The following is an 18,243-nucleotide window of genomic DNA, read 5'->3' as shown; positions in this document are numbered from 1 at the left end:
TGCTGTCACGTAGACAAGCAGAGAGCCCGTTCCTTGCTTCTTGGCTTCTTCCACGGCCACTCCCCACATGAGTGACACTGGAGGAATCATCACGCCGCAGCCCCTAATTTCACTCACGAGGAAGGGCAGGTGTGTGAGGCCCCCGGTTCCTGGCGCCCCCTCCTCCCTCTGAACGGACGCTGAGACTCAGTTTGCAGAACAAAAGACGATATATTCCTGTACACTTTTACGCACGTGTATTTCGGCTCTATACAAGTGTCTTCCGAAAGACAATTTGCCAAAATAATGACCATTTGCGGCTCAGTGGGTTTTTGAAGAAACATCCGTTTCCTCTCAGCAGGAAAGGTTTGGCTTCCGGGGATATTGGGCGCTCGGAACTGTAGGCTGGGGACCCTGAGTTCGGAAGGTCCCGGGTGGGCCACTCTGCCGGGGCCTCGGGCTGAAGGGGTTGGGGTCGGGCTCCCCGGGAGCGAGCACGGTCTCCCCGCATGGGCCGGCTCACAGAGGACCCGGGGAGGGCTTCAAGTGTCCACGAACACGAAGGAAAAGCAAAACCGTCGCTTGGCCGCCTCGTCCCCTCCCGCCACCGGGGGGCGGGCGCGCTCCCTCCGTGAGTCCCTGGGCGGGTGGGTGGCGGCGGGCTCAGGTCGGCTGCAGGGGCGCGGGGGCGGCGCAGCCCACCTTGTTGCTGAAGAGGCGGGAGAGGCTGCGCTGGGGCGCGGTGGGGCGCGGCGGCGGGAGCCCGCGCACGTCCCAGAGGCGCAGCGCGCCATCGTGCGAGGCCGTGTACAGCACCTGGCCGTGCACCTGCGGACGCGGGGCGTGGGGCTCTCAGCTACCCCCCCCCCCCCGCCCGAGCGCGTCACAGCCACTGTCCCTGCAGTTACGAGATCAACCACGCACAGGCCCTGCTCTGCTCGCAGCGACGCCTCTGCATGCCGGGGCATCGGCGTGAACGTCAACTACCAAGGCCGACGGATGGGGGCGGGCAGGGCGGGCGGGGAGAGACAGCTCAGCCCAGAGGACCTCGGCTTCAGGGAGGAAGTTCTGCCTGTGGTGGAGTGCTGGGGGCGTGGGGACCGGCCAGCCGTCCCTCCCTCCCTCCCTCGGCCCCCACTGCCTCCGGGACAGGGGGGTGCATCCCCACTCAGCCATCAAGCCGCGGGGCCCAGGGGACAGCCAGCGAGAGCGCCTACCTGGATGCAGTTAATGATAAAGGCGTGGCCGCGGAACACCCTCTGCAGCGCTCCGGACTGGGCGTCGAAGGCGCGCGCGCGGGCGTCCCCGCTGCCGGTGAACACTGTGGACACACGCGCCACTGGGCCTCCCGCCCGAGAGCCCTCCACGTCTCCAGGACGCCGCAGGGCAGGGGCAGGGCGGGCCGATTCACCTGGACCCTCTCCAGGCCCCATCCGCCCGCCTTACAGGGATGTCATTAGGTTCAAGTGGGGAATAGAGGAAGCCCCTTGAAAGGAAGGAGGCGGCGCCTTCGTTATCTTTACTACATTTCTGTGAGTCAGGGTGACTGCGGGGGGCCTGCTGGGCCTTTCTCGGGCCTCCAATCGGCCTGCGCTGCCCTTCCAGGTGTTTCTGTCTGCTGAGCACCATCTGGCCCTAGGTTCCCACTCAGGCCTTTTGGTGGCAGCCGGGTGTTACCGGCAGCTCTGAAGCCCCTGCCTCAGGGGTATCACCCCTCCCCCGCCATCTGAGCAGCCTCCGGAGCAAGGATCAGCCAGATCCCCCCCACCCCAGCAATGAACTGGGCCCCCCAGAGTCCAGGCCCGTGGGGCCCACAAGAGTGCCCCTGCCCAACCTCTGGCCCGGGGAGCCCGGTTTCCTACATTGTAATTTCGTAGGAGTGTTCCCAACCCCCATGTGTGTCCGAATCGAATCATGGGCAGGGCTTGTCAAGAGGCAGACTGCTGGGCCCACCTGAGCTTCTGACGTAGGAGGTCTGGGGTGGGGCCTGAGAACCTGCATTTCTACCTGTTCCAGATGCTGCTGCTGCTGCTGGCCAGGGACCACACTGAGAACACTGACCTGGTACACTAGCAGCTGGCCTGGTTGTCCCAGCTGACCCTGACACTAGGGCTCAGTGCAAATAGTTCATCTGGCAGGGCCTTCCCAGAAGCGGGGAGAGAAACAGGAAAAAAGGATGCCCATACAGGTGTGCTGGTGAGCAGGTGACTGCTGGGGCCTTGGGAGAAGGTGCAGACCACGTCTCAGTTGTCCCACCCGGGGGCAAGGATGCTGGGCTAATTATCCAGAAACTCCATGAGTCACTGGCCGAGGGCCTCTCTCGGTGTCAATTCCCAGCGCTCCTCACAGGAACAGGCCCTCAGGCAGAGGACTTCAGGTGCTATAGCAAGAAGCACCTCTGAACGTGGTACCCACAGCATCTGCTACACCCACCCACAGCCTGAGCTGGAGCATGCCACAGCAAGTACCCCCAGGGGGCTCCCTTCCTACTCCACGTCATGTGTCACCTGCCTATTGAGAGCCTTTCTGTTACAGCCACCTGTAAATGTGGCCCTGAGGGAAATTTCATTTCTGGGTCTTCAGCTCCTTTCCTGCCTTCCCCTCCCACCAACTCAGTGTAGCTGCTGAACATCCGGCGGGTGGGAAGAGGGTCAGGAATTAAGTCTAACCATCCTGCAGCTTGCTGGCAAAGACCAAGGACCAAGTTCCTTAACAGTGGGGAGCAGGTGGGACAGCAGGGTTGGATACAGCAGCAGCTTCCATCCCAGCTGCTGCCAAGGGGAGGCGCTCTAGGCAACATTCTTTTTAAATTAGGGGTCCCGGACTCGGGAGTGGAGCCATAATCACACTTACGGGTTTGGATACAGGAAGAAGGAAAAAATAATGTTTCCTTGTCAGACACCTAAACCCAAGGGCATCTCAAGTTCTATTTTCAGAGATCCCCATTCTGTCTTCATCTAACACCTGTACTGCGAAGTCACTGGAAGTTTGCAGTGTGACTCTTCCCTCACCCCAGTGCTAGGAAGACGACTTAGGCTCAGCTCTGGGGCTTTCTGCTGGTGTGTGTGTGTGTAAACAGTGTGTGCTGGAGGGACTGATAGCAAATCGTAACATTGGGGACCGCATTGAGAAACAGATCTTCAGGCACCTGGGAGCCCCCTCCCATGCCTGTGTGGTGTGCTTGGGGCGGTTGCTTCCCCGGAACAGGATTTGTCTTCTGCGTGTGCCTGGAGTGTGAACGCATGGCAAGTCAGTTCGACAAAGCCAGATGTGTGACAATGTGAGACCCATGGCATAGACAGCTTGTTGCCTACCCGGTAAGCCATTCTGCTCTTTTTTCTGTACAAAAGAACCCTGATTAGTCTTGGGAGCAGTGTCCCCCGATAAGAGATTTCATTCCTCAGCCTCTCGCAGGAAGAGGTCAAAGAGATTTATGCAGAAGTCTTTGGGTGGAGCTTCCAGGAAAGCTCTTGACAGGGGCCTCCTCAGCTAGGAGACGCGTCCTTTCGCCCTTCCCTCTTCTCCCTGCCAGCCTGACACATGACACGCCAGCTCCAGCAGCTATCCTGAACCACGAGGCCCCTTAAACATGGAGGATATGTGCTGAGGATGATGAAGCAAAGTGACAGGAGGGACCTGGGTGCCTCATAACTTCATGGAGCCACCCATTCCAGCCTAGACTGACAGCCCCTGCAATTCTTCTGTCTGAGAGAAAAACAAACCGCGATCCCATTCAGACCACTGTTACCTGGGAATGGCCGCTGCCTTTCAGTACTGACCATCCTGAATGGCAGCTGAGGCTCATGGGGACCTCGAAGGAGAAGCAGAGCGGCCCTGACCAGGGAAGATTCGGTGGGGGGAGAGGCGTGACGGGGACAGGCAGTGGCAAAGCGGGTGCAGCAAGCTGGGGCGGTGTGGGGAGGGCCGGGGCCACTTACAGGTGCCCGCGTGGTACTTTAGGGTGCTCACGCTGCGTCTGTGGGCCGTGAATGTGCGCACGCGCTCCCCTGTGTCCATCAGCCAGCACTTGGCCGTCCTGTCTGCGCTGCCTGAATACACGTGCTGGTTCACGAGCTGGGGAGGGGGCGGAGAGGGAAGGTCGGCGCTGGACATTGGTATCGCTGGCCGCACAGGGGCCACAAACACCCCCGCCTGTGGGTCCCACCCAACTGCCACTCTGGCTCCCAACATCCTGCTGCCCCTCCCTTCTCCGCAGAGTGTGGGGTCAGGCAGGCAAGCAGGCCATCTGATCGTCCTTTGCCCTGGACCAAGTCACAGACTCTTCCCCGCAGCTGCTTCACCCCTAGGTGGGGATGGTGCCAGCCCCTCCAGGGCTGTCACAGATATAACCCATATGCCACTCGACACTGGAAGAGCATGGCCGGCCGGTGTTCGCCGGCACAGTGATTACAACTGCAAGGGTCAGGTCGGTAGGTTACTGCAAACCCAGCATGACCCGTGTCCTCCTAAGAGGAAACGTGGATGCAGGGGGAAGGCCACGTGAGGACACAGGAGGCAATGGCTATCGAACAGCCAAGGAGAGAGGCTGCGGAGGAAACCAGTGGACACCTTGATCTTGGACTTGCAGCCTCTAGAGCTGGGGGACAACCAATGTCTGTGTTCAAGCCACCCCGTCGGCATAGGTGGTTATGCAGCCCGAGTGACTAGTACACGGGGCCAGGTGGTCTCACCTCGAGACAGATGACGGGTCCCTGGTGCTCTCGGAACACCCGCAGCTGCTCCCCACTCAGGATGTCCCAGGCGCGGATGGTGGTGTCGGTGCTGCCAGTGAAGGCCGTGTGGCTGGGCGTGTGCAGCACAAGGCACAGCACGGCGCCCGTGTGGCCCCGCAGCGTCTGGTGGCAGCAGCCACTGGCCACCTGCCACACCTTCGCCATGCCATCGGTGCTGCCCGTTACCAGGAGGCCCCCCGACGCAGCCTCCTCCTCAAAGGGAGCCCCGGGGAGGTCCCAGGGGGCAGAGTAGGCTAGAGTCAGCACACAGTTGCGGTGGCCCCGGAACTCCCGGGACACCTGTCCTTTGTCCACACTCCAGGCGCGAGCTGTCCGGTCATAGGAGCCGCTGAAGAGCTGGTTGTTGGCGACCAGGATCCTGGTGGCAAGAGGGGAAAGGTCAGGGCTCAGACCACGCGGGATTGCCTGGCGGGCTGTCACAGGAGACCTTTGGCTGGTGTCTTGCACGCTCAATGAGCCCAGGTGACGGAAAGCACAAAATGCTCTCAGAGGAAATCATGGGCTGGAGTATCCAAGGCCGCCTGCTTCAGGAGGGACAGTGAAAGGCCAGGAGAGCCCCCCAGGAATAACAGGCACCCCACGCAGAGGCTCGGCTTCTGGGCTTCCACCACCCACAGAAGGAAGCCCAGACTCAAGATGTGCTCGGTCACTGCCATCTACACCTCCACCCACCCCTGCATGGACAGGTACCATGACAAGGAGCTGAGTCCTCCCTGCCTGGCAGCCCAGGGCCCCAGGTCACGCTGACCTGTTCACAATGGATGTGTGTCCTCGGAACACCTGCAGGCACTGCCCGGTCAGCACATCCCACTTCCTGATGGTGCAGTCAGCGCTGCACGTGAAGGCAGCCTCATTCTCCAGCTGGCAGAAGGTCACGTAGCTTTCATGTCCTGTAGATGAGGGAAGGCGTGAGCCTACCAGGGCATGCCAGCTCGAGGTTTTCTTCCGGGAAGAAGGGAAGAAAGCAGGGGACAGCGAGGGTTTCAGATAAGTCCAGAATCGACAAGCCCTTTGAAATGACAAGTTACGTCTGGTAGAGTCTCAGGAACTGTGGGGTGCCAGGAACAACTCAGGGGGCACTCACCCTGCCCCCCAATCCTTTTATTCCCTCACCTTCCACTCTTCTTCCTCCCTGCTCTCCTTCCCTCCCCCTTCCTCATCATCATCACCTTTCAGTCTTCAAACTTTTCAGCTACTTGTGTTCACTCAACCATTCGACAAACCCAGTGTTACGGAGGCAAGTCCAGAGGCCAAGGACGTGGTCTTCAGAGCCCAAAGCCTGGGCTCCGCTTCTGCGACTGTCTGCCAGTTGGCAAGTTATTTCATCTCTCCAGAGGTGCCTCGATTTCCTTGACATGGCAAAGGAACAATGCCTGTTTTGTGGGGGCTGTTGCACAGACTGAGTAAAAGTAGGTGTCAGCTGTTTGGGGAGAAACACTGTGGTAGTCTGAATAATGGCCCCAGCGATGTCAGGTCCTAAGTCTTGGAACCTAGAAATGTTACCTTACTTGGAAAAAGAGGCATTGGCAGATCTTGAGATGGAGAGATGATCCTGGATTATCAGGATGGGCCCCAAATGGAACCGCAAGTGTCCTCATCAGAAGGAGACAGAGGGAGATGTGAGGACAGAGCAGAAAGAGACTTGAGGGTGTTGGCTCTGAAGACAGTATGATGTGGCCACAAGCGCAGGAGTGACAGCAGCCACCAACAGCTGGAAGAGGCGGCCGATTCTCCCCGACAGGTTTCGGAGGGAGCGCAGCCCTGCTAACACCTCAGTTTCGTTCCAGGGACACTGATTTTGGACGTCTGGTCTCCAGAACTGTGCGAGAATAAACTTCTGTTGTTCTGAGGCACCCAGGTCATAGCAGTCATAGGAAACAAATCCAGATGCAGACAGAGATGATTAAGACACATTTCCTGCCTTGAAAGTGAGGAGCCCACGCAACAAAGATCATCAGGGAGTGTGACACTGCAGGACAGAGCGTGTCGGGGGGCAAGGGAGCAGAAGCCTGTGTGTTGCCACAGAGCAAGCGTCCACGTGGTGCTGGTGGGGGGAGAGCATCGGGGAGAGGAGCCGGTACTCACAAAGCAGGAGGGGCCCCTACAGCCAGAATGTAGGTGTTTGGCAGAGACAGAGGGTGAGGCAGAGACAGCTAGGACGGAGGGAGGGCCACCAGAGTTGTCCTCGGCCTCATGCAGCTGGTCGTCCCTCTTGTAGGTGCAGTTGTCAGATATTTTAAACAGCGCCCTCGTCATGGGACGACAGTTTGTATCTCAGGTATTATTCAGCAGCCCCAGGAGACTTCGGGGTCCCCATCCTAGCAGGGCTTGTCCTCCACCTCAGACAACAACTTTCAACAGCACATTGAAGGTGAGTCTATTTGAGGGGGATTCAGGGACCAGAGAATCAACAGAATCAAAGGAATGTTAGACCAATGAGCCATTTCACTGATAAGAACAGATGGATTCAAATATCCACACATTTGGGAGAAATATTTATGACATTAAGGATTTCGATCGAATTGTAAAGTTTCATTTAGCTGTCTGGGCTCAGAACTTAGAATCTCCTCGGAAGTTTCAAACAAATTCACACTTTTTTTTTTTTGACCCTGAGTTTCAGCCTAGTTACTCTTGTAAGAATTCAACTTCCTGTGTTCTAAGAAACAATTAAAAAAAAAAAAGACTAAGAAAGAAATGTTTTCCGGTCTTTTTGGATAGCATATACCAAGCCTCTAAGAAAACAACGTTTGTGCGAATTAAATAAACACTCGAAGAAGTTGCAGATTATGTTTCCCTTAAAACACACGTCAGTTTAAAAGTTGAGGGCTAACTGTGTTTGGCAAAACACAGCCCAGCTTTTTGCCAACCCCAAAGAGTTTATAAAATATGTTAAGATTGTCAACAAGCTTTGCCTGAGAGCATTTCTGTCGGCGGGAGGGCTGGGCACTGTAAGAAGGAGCCTCCGGCTGCCTCCGGCTGCTGGCAGGCAGCCAGGGTGTCCCGAGGGCGGGCGGGGGCCTCTGAGCTGGCCCCGCACAACTCACGTCCTGCAGTCCTGCACAGACCCCGGGCGGTGGGGCGCTAGCCCAGGCCCCCTGGATAGGCTACTTCAGGGCAGCACCCCCATTCAGGCTGCATCCTCCCATCTCAACATCATCTCGACAGCAGGAAGGCACAGCGCCAAGCGTAAGTGAGAATTCGGCCAAGAAAAACGCTGAGACATGCTAGTACACCAGGACACCTCTACTCAAGGAAACTGAAGCTATTAAACCATGGATGCTGAAGACCAGGAGATGTGGGACCCCTTTTATGACACATGGAAGTGAAAAAAAAAGAAAAAGAATATGTACGTTGATTGTGAGTCAATAAAAATATAACCACATAAACAAAGACTTAAGAAGTGATAATGAACTTTTTCTATGAAAAAGAACCTCATCTCTGAAGCTGGCCCTGAGCTGGCTGAGGTGCCCTTGGGATCAAGGCTCCCGAGTGGATGAGCCCCTTCCTCTGTGCACCAAGCACTCACCCACTCACCCGGCATCTGAAAACACAAGCCAAGTGAGTTCTGGCTCAAAGCCCCATCAACAGAGGGGTGCTGGGGGCTGCAGAGTGGGTCCCTGACCGTTATCCACAGACCAGACATAGGGCTCCACTGCCCCAAGGGTTTTGGGGTCAAGTCCTCTCTCAACCATGGGGATGGATGAGGGAGGGCATGAGGGAGGGAGGGTGTGGGGTAGGGAGGGCTCATTATGTCTCCAGGGACCACAGTGCCTTGGCCTCGAGCTGTTGGAATTGTGCAGAATAAGCAAAAAAGCCAAACTAAAAATATTTTCGAAGGGATGAAGAGTGCAGATAAGATGCAGTTATTGTGTTCAAAGAACATGCTGAGCCTCCCGGGCTCCTGCCAAGGCCCTCCCTGCCTGCCTGCCCACACACCCTTGGTCTTGCTGCAAGTTCAAAGTCAAAGTGTCCTTCCACATAAAGGAGAAGTGTCTCAGTGCTAGGGATCCAGGGTCTGCAGTAACAGGTGTGCTGGAGCAGGCCGCGTCAAGCTCGAACCACCTTCTACTCAGCATGAAAAGTTGTGCCTTTCCCTCTGTTGTCCCTGGCAAGGCTTCTGTCTGTCCCTCCAGACACCCCTCCTCTTCTCTAGCCTACTCTCTGCAGCTCCCTTCATCCCCTGTAAGGTCACCACTGCCACCACCCCCACCGACAGGGTTCAGACAGCTGGGAGCCCAAGCCAGAGACTTGATACATGACAGGGACCCAGGGTAAGAAATAGATCCACCTCCGATGACTAGGAACGCGAATATAAACCGATATGTATTTGTAAAACTTTTACAGCACTCCTGCTGTTTCATCCAGTGTCCAAATATGTCAAATTGCAGATGAAATGAGACAGCACAGAGCAGGGCAGGGGGGTGGGGTAGGGGGTCAAACTTCAACTCTATCCCCCACTGTCTGTGACCCTGGCAAGTTACTTAACTCTGTGCCTCAGTTACCCAGTAGTGTGAGCAGGGCACACGGCCGTGCTCAGTACCGCCGGCACTTAACAAGGCCTGGTTGCTACCCTAATGTTCTCAAGAGCCGTGTGCAGCCAAAGGTGACCCGGCCAGTGAGAGACCAGGCAAGGCGCTGCTGAGCTGCGGGGGGTATGGGTGCGATTTCTTTCTGTTGGCAAAACTGTTGTAATGGAAATGATTTCACGCAGCGGTTTAACAAATGATCTTCGCTCCCCGCAGAGGGCGCCCCTCAGCCCACTGACCCGGATCTCAGCCTGCTCTGCGCCCCCACCCGACCCCACCTAGCACCCCCCAGCCCGTGTGCACCGGATTGGTTGGATGCTGGACCCAGGCGGGCGCCCTTCCACGAGTGCCGTGGGGTGGGTGGGGGCTGGACTTTGGGTATGGGGGTCTGCGAGCGGAAGAACCGAGGTCTGAGGCAGGCAGGCGAGGAGGCGGAGAAGACAGAGTGAGAGCGGCGGAAGGCACGGCGCGGCAGGTCTACCTTGGAGGAGGGCGCAGCACTGGCCGTCCGCGGTGCTCCAGAGCCGGGCCGTGCCGTCCTCGCTGCCCGTCAGCAGGCGCTGCCCATCCGGGCTCAGACTGAGCCAGTTGATGCCCCCGCGGTGCTCGGCGCAGACCCTCAGGGCCGACCCGCCGCCCCCCATTCTGCCGGCCCCGCGGTGGGTGAGGAAGGGGCTGCGCCCGCTAAGGAGGAGCACCCCAGCATCCGCAATCCCTGGGGCTGCGTCCCGCGGCCATCGCAGGGGGCGGGGCACCAGGCTCCTGCAGGGACACCGGGCGTGGCGGGGTGAGATGGGGGACCCTGGCTCCCGCGCCGCCCACAAGACCTCCTAGACCGCTGACCCAGAGGGAGCGGCCCACTTGGGATCCCCTCTCCTCTGATGGGGCAGTCCCAGCCCCCCGGTGCAGAGGGCCTCCCTTCCCCATGCCCCTCGGGAGACCCGCACCCCACCTGAGCAGGCCCCTCCCTCTGGGGCCCAGGCGAGCCAGGCAGAGACGTCTCGGGGAGCGCTGGGAAGCCTGTATCTCTTTGCGGGGCGCCGATGGTGGGGGAACCCGGAAAGCCGAGCGCCCAGCGCCCCGCGCGCGCCCTTCCAGGCCAGCAACACGCGCTTGGGGCGGTGGAATGCCGAACAATACAGTGCAGCCTGGCTCCTCCTCAGAGACCACCCCTCAACCTGTCCCCTCCCACTCCTCGGGCCTGCGCTCCAGCCCCTACCCCGCGCTCCCGCAGCTCCCGGTCCCGCGGGGCCGACTTTGGCCACGGCCTCAGCACGGGGGCACCGGCTGTGCGTGCGACCCTCCCAGCTGCTGTCTGAGGCTCTGGGCTCCCACCCTCTGCCAAGCCCGCAGAGATCAAAAGCCGGGACACGGGAGGAAGAGGCGGACGGAGGGTCCGGGTAGGGGAGACGCGCACACCCAGGAACTCGCTGAGCCGGCAGCTGCGCGCCTCCATCGGGCGAGTCGGCTCCTACCACGCTCCCAGCTCTAAGAATGCTCGGCAGCCTGGGGGGCGCTCCCCTTGTTGGAAAGAGCCCCAGTCTACCCTTGCTGGGAAATCACCCGCACCCCCCGAATTCTAAAGTCCGCGGGGGAGGGTGTGGAGGGGTTAGAGGCGGGGGCAGAATGCAAGCCCAGGCGGAGAGGGCTGTGGGGCTTTCGGGAGAGGTGTGGGTCACCCCCTTGAGCGGCCCGCCCGTCCAAGACGCCATCTCCAGCGGGTCTCGTGTGCTGGGGGCGTGGAGCCCCGCCCACCACGCCTATACCTTTCAGCTCCCCCCCACCCCACTCTCCCACCCCCCCATGTCTAGTACTGTCCACCGAGGTCTCTACAGAAACCCCCAACCGTGAGCTTCTGTCTAGTGGTTCCCATTAGGGCAGTTCCTGACGCTGCTGCGGGGGGAGGGGGTGTGGGGTGGAGGGGCGGGTGACCTCCAACTCGGATCCTCCAGGTCCTAAAGGCAACAGAATTTCCCTCTAGGGCTCTTTCGAGAAGCTAGTGGGGCAAACCTCGATGGGATTTATGATTGTGTGTGGGGGGCGGGGCAGGGGAGCAGAGTGGCTTTGGAAAGCCAGACCTCATTACAAGGCCGTACCGTCTCCCAATGGTTGACCCTGTCCAGACTTCAAAGAAAACCCCATAGTGGGGTCCCACAGGGCGTTTGGACATTTATTTTCCAAGTGGCCTAACGCGAGAAACCCAAACTCGTGAATCAGTTTGCAGCTCAGCTTAAAGAGCAGGACCTTACTTTGTATGCAGTGAGTGTCACGGAACGGTTGGGGTGGGGTACAGTGGGATTTGGGCTCACCGGAAGACACTGGTGGAGGTGGGTTGAAAGGAGGCAGGAGGGAGTTACAGTGATCCAGTAGGAGAGGGGAAGGCAGAAAGTGGCGCTATATTCTGGAGGCGGACGTCAGAAACTGGATGTGTGCAGGGCGGAAGGGAGGACCCTAAGCAATGTTCACGGTGCTGTATTTGAACACGTACAAGCAGAGGACAGATTGTACCATTCACAAAAGGAGGCTGTAAGAAGCTTCAGTGTTATTACGACTGTTATTCATGTTTGGAGGACAATTATCAGAGACTTAAAATTATTGTTGGGAGAATAGTACATGGCCATATACCCTTAGGTCCCTGTATAAACACGTGTCCCATGTTGTTAGTGTTGCCAGGGCCCAGGGAGGGATGGAACCAGCATTGGACACCAGAGAGAGTCCCCTAGTCCCTGAGTGAGGGTCCAGAGTCAGGCTGAGCTGGAGTCCTGGGCCCAAGTCGGCCATATTCCCCACATCCCCTCACTATCAAGATGACATTCAGTCGCTCCAAGGGGTCACTGTCCTTCCAATCTGGTTTAAGATTAAAAAGGAAGCAAGCTTAGAAAACAAAATCTCCCTCTCGTGCCAAGAAAATCTTTGTACTGGCCACTGCCTCTAGCTGCTGGCCTCTGAAGTCAGGAGTTAGGTCCTTTGAACAAGGGACTTGCTGCTGAGAGACTGGCCCAGAGTGAAGTGGAGAGTCTGGATATGCATATGGGCCTCATAAGTCACCCCGTAAGACATTAGGGTCTGGAATGTCTGGGCCTTTCCTGGGTGTCTGACCAGGCCTTTATAGTAAAGACCCGGCTGTTCTGTAGTACGAAAACCAGCTGGTAAACATCCCATCTCCCCAAGTTTTCACTTTATCTCCTCTACAGACTTCCTGGCAGCTTCAGAGAAATGTCAGAGGCTAACTAGACAAAGGGAAGGCAGTTTTTAAACAGCTTTTAGAATTTATAAGCTTGGACTTCCACCTCTGGCCAAGATGGAGTCATAGAGATTAGATTTACCCTCTGCCTCCTACCTGAAACAACCAAAATAACACACAAAATATATGAAGCAATAGTTTTCAAGACAATGGATGTCAGGCAGTGAAGGACAATAATTCCTGGGAGACAGGAAAAATGAGGTGGCCCTGCCACTGGCCCAGCTCACTGCCCTGAGAGCATTTCCAGACCACAGAGCAGGAAGGGGGAACCCAGATGGAGCCCAGTGGACTCCTTGAGTTACAGAAAGAGCTGAGCATCCAGGAGGAATAAAGTGGCTAGAGATGGCAGCATAGAGTACCACAGAGGAGAGACCCCTGGAGATCTATAGAAGGTCCCTCTCCCGTATGCAGCTGGAGACTGATCAACACATGCATATAAGAAAACTACTCAAAGTGGGAAAAGAAATAGAGGTAACTGCCCAACCCCACAAGGGGCTCAGACGAATGCAGCGAGGACATGAAAACAGGTATTCTATGAGCTCAAAAGGTGATGTAGGAGCATGAAAGATATCAGAGTCCCAACTGGACTTCAGAGATGAAAACAATGTCTGAAATTAAACAACAATGACAACCCAGCAGACTGGGCATGACTGAATAAAACATTAGTAAACTTGGAGACATGGCAGTAGAAACTATCAAAAATGAAAAACAGAAAAAAGAAATTTTAAAAATGAAAGAGGAGAAGTGAGCTGTGGGACAACTTCAAGTAGCCTAATACAGGAGTAATTAGAGTCCTTCAAAAAGAGGAGAGAAAGGAAAGAGAAAAATATTTGAAGAAGTAATGGCTGAAAGTTTCAAAATTTGATGACAATTAGAAGTCCACAGATCCAAGGAACTCACCAAACCCAAGCATAGGAAACACAAAAGACACAAGCTCCATCAAAGAAAATATATAATTGTAAAGTAGAGCACAGAGAATATAGTCAGTGATATTGCAACAACTGTGTACAGTGCCAGGTGGGTACTAGACTAATCGGGGGGTATCACTGCGTAAGTTATATAAATGTCTAACCACTATGTTGTACACTGAAAACTAATATAAAATAATATTGAATGTCAAAAATAAAAAATAAAATAAAAAGGAATATATGATCTGAATAGCCCCATATCTATTTTAAAAATTGAACAAGTGAGATTTATCCCAGGAATTCAAGGTTGGTTTAACATTCAAAAATCAACCAATGCACGGCACAAGGATAGAAATATAGACCAATGGAATAGAACTAAGAGCCCAGAAACACGTATATATCTATAGTCAATTCATTTTCTACAAAGGTGCCAACACAATTCAAAAGAACAATCTTATCAAAAAATGCAGCTGGCACAACTGGACAGCACATGCAAAAGAATGAATTTGGACTCTGTACCTCACACCACATACAAAATGAACTCAAAATGGATCAAGACCTAAATGTAAGAGCTAAAACTATAAAACTCTTAGAAGAAAACATAGGTGTACATTTTCATGACCTTGGGTTAGGAACTAATTTCTTAGATATGACACCTAAAGCATAAGTCAACAAACTATAAAAGGAAAAATTGGACTTCATCAAAATTAAAAACTTTTATGCTTCAAAGTTCGCTATCAAGAAAATGAAAACTCAAGTCCACAGCATGGGAGAAAATATTTGCAAATCATATCACTGATAAGGGTTTAGTATCCAGAATATACTTTTAAAAACCACAAATCTCTTACAACTTAACAATAAAAAGACAAATAGCCCAGCTTGAAAATGGGCAAAAGATCTGAATAGACATTTCTTCAAAGATCTGCAAACAACTGATCAGCACATGAAACGGTGCCTAACCTCGCCAGCCATTGGGGAAATGCAAATTAAAACCACAAGGAGATACCAGACACACCTATTAGAATGGCTAACAAGAACAAGTTGGATAGGTCCAAGAATTCTTTTTTTTTTTTTTTTTTTTTATAATTAGGAATAATAATTCCATTTTTTAAAAAAGATTTTATTGGGGAAGGGGAACAGGACTTTATTGGGGAACCGTGTGTACTTCCAGGACTTTTTTCCAAGTCAAGTTGTTCTTTCAATCTTAGTTGTGGAGGGTGCCGTTCAGCTTCAAGTTGTTGTCCCTTCAGTCTTAGTTGTGGAGGGTGCCGTTCAGCTTCAAGTTGTCCTTTCAATCTTAGTTGTGGAGGGCGCAGCTCAGCTCCAGGTTCAGTTGCTGTTGCTAGTTGCAGGGGGCGCAGCCCACCATCCCTTGCGGGAATCGAGGAATCGAACTGGCAACCTTTGTGGTTGAGAGGATGCGCTCCAACCAACTGAGCCATCTGGGAACTCAGCGGCAGCTCAGCTAAGGTATCCTGTTCAATCTTAGTTGCAGGGGGTGCTGCCCACCATCCCTTGCGGGACTCGAGGAATTGAACCAGCAACCTTGTGGTTGAGAGCCCACTGGCCCATGTGGGAATCGAACCGGCAGCCTTCGGAGTTAGGAGCATGGAGCTCTAACCGCCTGAGCCACCGGGCCAGCCCTGGTCCAAGAATTCTTGTTGGCAAGAATATGGAGCTGTTGGAACTTTCATATACATCTGATGCGAATATAAAAATGGCACAAGCACTTTGGAAAAGTTTGGCGGTCTCTTAAAGAGTTAAACACACCTACCATATGACTCATCCATTCCTCTTTACCCAAGAGAAATGAAAGCATATGTCCATATGAAGACTTACACATGAATTTTCGTAACAGTTTTATTGCCAATAGTCACAAACTGGAAACAACCCAAACATCCTCTCCATCTTATTGGCCAAGTGGCCTGCAGGGAACTCCCTCTGGCTGCTGCTACAGGGTGTCCGTCTCCCCTGTCAGGGTCCTGGTCTGATCCCTTCTAAATTACTGAGTTTCCATTTGCCGTTAAGGGAACAACAAAAAAAGCTTTCCCCCTACATTCCAGATTTCAGCCTTTGCGAAGCAGAGGGAGGAAAATATGGGGCAGAGGGACCTTCCAAGCCTCCTGACTTTTTGCTGTGCAGGCAGCAGCCATCTTTGGTTTACAGTTTCAGGCCAACTCTTCAATTTTTCTTGTAGGTAATTACCTGAAACTAACCCACCATTCACATTTTCACTGGCATCCTGCCTGCAACAGATCACGGTGAGGCAAAACCAGGTCTCTGTATTCACCACCTCGCGCTGGTAGTGACAACGGATGAGGCTGATAGAACCTTTTCTGCACACCGTGTTTCTCCGAAAGTAAGACCTAACTGGAAAATAAGCCTTAGCATGATTTTTGAGGATGACATCCCCTTTACATAAGCCCTAACGCGTCTTTTGGAGCAAAAATTAATATAAGACCTGGTCTTATTTTCGGGGAAACACGGTATTTTGTCCCCCCCAAACACTTAACAAACAAAGATTCCTATGCTATTGGAATTTTTATATTATTTCACTATAATCAAGTGACAATTCCAAGGCAGGCACTCTGCTGACCACATTGTGCAATAACTTTTAGCTTCCATGACAACTTTTCAAGCTACGTATTATCTTCCTGGTTTTACTGATGAGGAAATTGAGGCCTAGAGAGGGTAAGTAGATGACGTAACTCCCCCAGCGAGTGGCAGATTTCAGTTCTGTTATGACCCAAGTCCACATGAGGACTCCACCAAAGGACACGGACGCAGTGGCGGGAAGGGAGCAGGCCTCCCCTCTGTGCCTGAGATGCAGAAGCTTTCTGGTCTTTCTTCTCCAATCCCACTGAAACTTCCTAGAGAGAGAGATCTTGGGCAAAGGGCTGGCGAGAGTGCCTTTTCCTGAATAATAAGATGAGGGATATGGGCACCACCCTAAGCGTGTTTCTCTGCGGACGGACATATGCGAGGTGATAACCAGTCTCTTCATGCCGGATGCGCTCCCATCCCATCAGAGATCGCAGACACTCTGCACGTGGGCTTCTCTCCTCTTAGGAGCAGGTTTTCTTCTGCCCCAGCACAGTAAGGCGTCCTGGTTAGAATGTGTGTGTGTGCATGCATGCTCGTGTGCACACGTGTGCGTGCGTGCGTGGCCAGGCGGGACCATGAGGGAGCCTGGTTTAGCAGCATCTGTTTTCACTCATTCCAGAAGATTTCCAGCTGCCCACAAAATGATGCATTTGCTTGCTCTCGGAGAGGATTCTGAAGCCAAGTTTAATTCCTATGGAGCTTGTTAATCCTACAAAGGGTAATTTACATGCGTTTAGCGTCCTTCCAAAGGGAAGCCACTCTCTACACCTGCCTTTATTTTGCTGGGAGCAGAAAGGGTGGGGTGAGGGGGCGGGGTGTCAGTCGGGATCTTTGGTTGCTGCGAAAGAAACTGAGTTTAGTGAGTTTAAGCAGGGAAAGGGGATTCTTGGGAAGGGTATCAAGTGAAGGAAGAGACAAATGTCCAGGTTTAAAGAAGGATAAGAACTAGGGAAATGCTGGGGGGTCTCAGCAGCCAGAACTTGTGGAATTTGTGTCTAGGATGCTGTGAGTTTCCTTGGCTCCGTCAGCCCTCTCTCCTGGTGTGACTTGGCGCCAGATTTAATTTCCAAGGAGAGAGAATTTCATGGCTCTACGGTGCGTTGCATTTGGTTGGGAGCTGGCCCTTGTGACGACCTCATCAGCATCACAGCCACCCCAGTGGACTCAGCACGTCACCCACTGCAGTCTGTCCTTTGGCTGTCCAGGAATCACACACAGTCACCCTCTATGGTCACAGTTCCAGCAGTGCCCCTGCCTTCCAGGGACCACCCCCACGTGAACCACACATGCACTGCCCCGCTCCCAAAGGCAGTTCCCCCAGGGAAGGGATTCTGGGTAGACAAAGGCAGCCCCCGGTCTTGGATGAGGGCTGGACTGCACAACGGAGACCCGACGTGTGCCCACAAGCGAACGCCTTCACCTCTCAGCGCCTCGGTATCTTGTCCACTAGGAACCACAATCCGAGTCCTGCCCTCCTGACGGGTTATCACTGGATGGCACTGAAGACACGGATGAACTTGGATGTGCTGCTGCAGCCACCAGACACCCTCCCCCCTCCCTCTCTAATCTAAACAGCCAAGGCGCCTCGTCTTTCCACCCAAATCTCTTCCCTCTGGAACCCTTTCCCATTTTTCTCCCACAAGGAGCCACACTTCAAGTGGCATTCAAGGTTATACAATAACCTCTTTAAGTCTTTTTCTTCGACTGTAAGAGAGAGTAACCAACCCACCTCATTATCTGTAAACATGGTTGAGGGCAGTGTTTTGGACACAGTAATTATTCAATAAGTGGTAGCTGTGTTGTTGTTATTTGTATTTACTGATGAGCAAGTATGGCCAGGCCCGGGGTTGAATAGCCCAATTAGATTCCTTAGAATTAGCTAAATGTTCCTGTGTAAACAAGGGATGTTCAAATCTCCCCCACGGGAAAGTTTACCCTGGCCTTGTGCCATTGGCCTAGCCCTGTGGGGTGTTATTAGCAAAAATCCTAGGAAGCTTGTTATTTTCTTTGCAGGAGGGATGCAGCTCGTGAAAGTCACCATGGGTCCCTGGAAGACTTCTCCTTCTGGCCTGAGTCCCAGGAATTGCTGTGCTCCTCCTGGGACCATGGTTTCTTTTTATCTTTTGGACTCGGCGTCATGGAACTGACCCCTGCTTGCTTTGGCCCAATCTCGAGCCCCACGCTAGCAAAGAATCAGGACTGTGCTCTGTGGGTAGTATTGTAGATGC

General features: G+C 54.0%; 1 protein-coding gene across 3 annotated transcripts; it reads right to left on the bottom strand.

The window, feature by feature from the left end:
- Positions 1-219: 219 nt before the first annotated feature.
- WDR86 (WD repeat domain 86) lies at positions 220-10,585 on the bottom strand. Of its 3 annotated transcripts, none has more exons than XM_019712835.3 (7): positions 10,212-10,364; positions 9,741-10,021; positions 5,482-5,623; positions 4,671-5,091; positions 3,918-4,053; positions 1,197-1,300; positions 220-807 (listed from the first exon to the last, which is right to left on the bottom strand). In XM_019712835.3, the coding sequence occupies exons 2-7, from the start codon at positions 9,901-9,903 to the stop codon at positions 643-645; spliced, it is 1,131 nt and encodes a 376-aa protein (XP_019568394.2). In that variant the 5' UTR covers positions 9,904-10,021; positions 10,212-10,364; the 3' UTR covers positions 220-642. The 3 variants fall into 3 exon arrangements, with proteins under 3 accessions (XP_019568394.2, XP_019568395.2, XP_019568398.2); XM_019712836.3 differs by lacking the exon at positions 10,212-10,364 and adding an exon at positions 10,479-10,585 and having other exon boundaries at positions 499-807; XM_019712839.3 differs by lacking the exon at positions 220-807 and having other exon boundaries at positions 1,278-1,465; positions 10,212-10,344.
- Positions 10,586-18,243: the final 7,658 nt, after the last annotated feature.

This window comes from Rhinolophus sinicus, chromosome 8 (genome assembly GCF_057876585.1).
Source record: "Rhinolophus sinicus isolate RSI-liver-muscle chromosome 8, RSI-T2T, whole genome shotgun sequence".
In the NCBI taxonomy this organism is placed as follows: domain Eukaryota; kingdom Metazoa; phylum Chordata; class Mammalia; order Chiroptera; family Rhinolophidae; genus Rhinolophus; species Rhinolophus sinicus.
The sequence above is the reverse complement of the archived record's forward strand: the minus strand, read 5'-3'. Positions and strand labels throughout refer to the sequence as shown.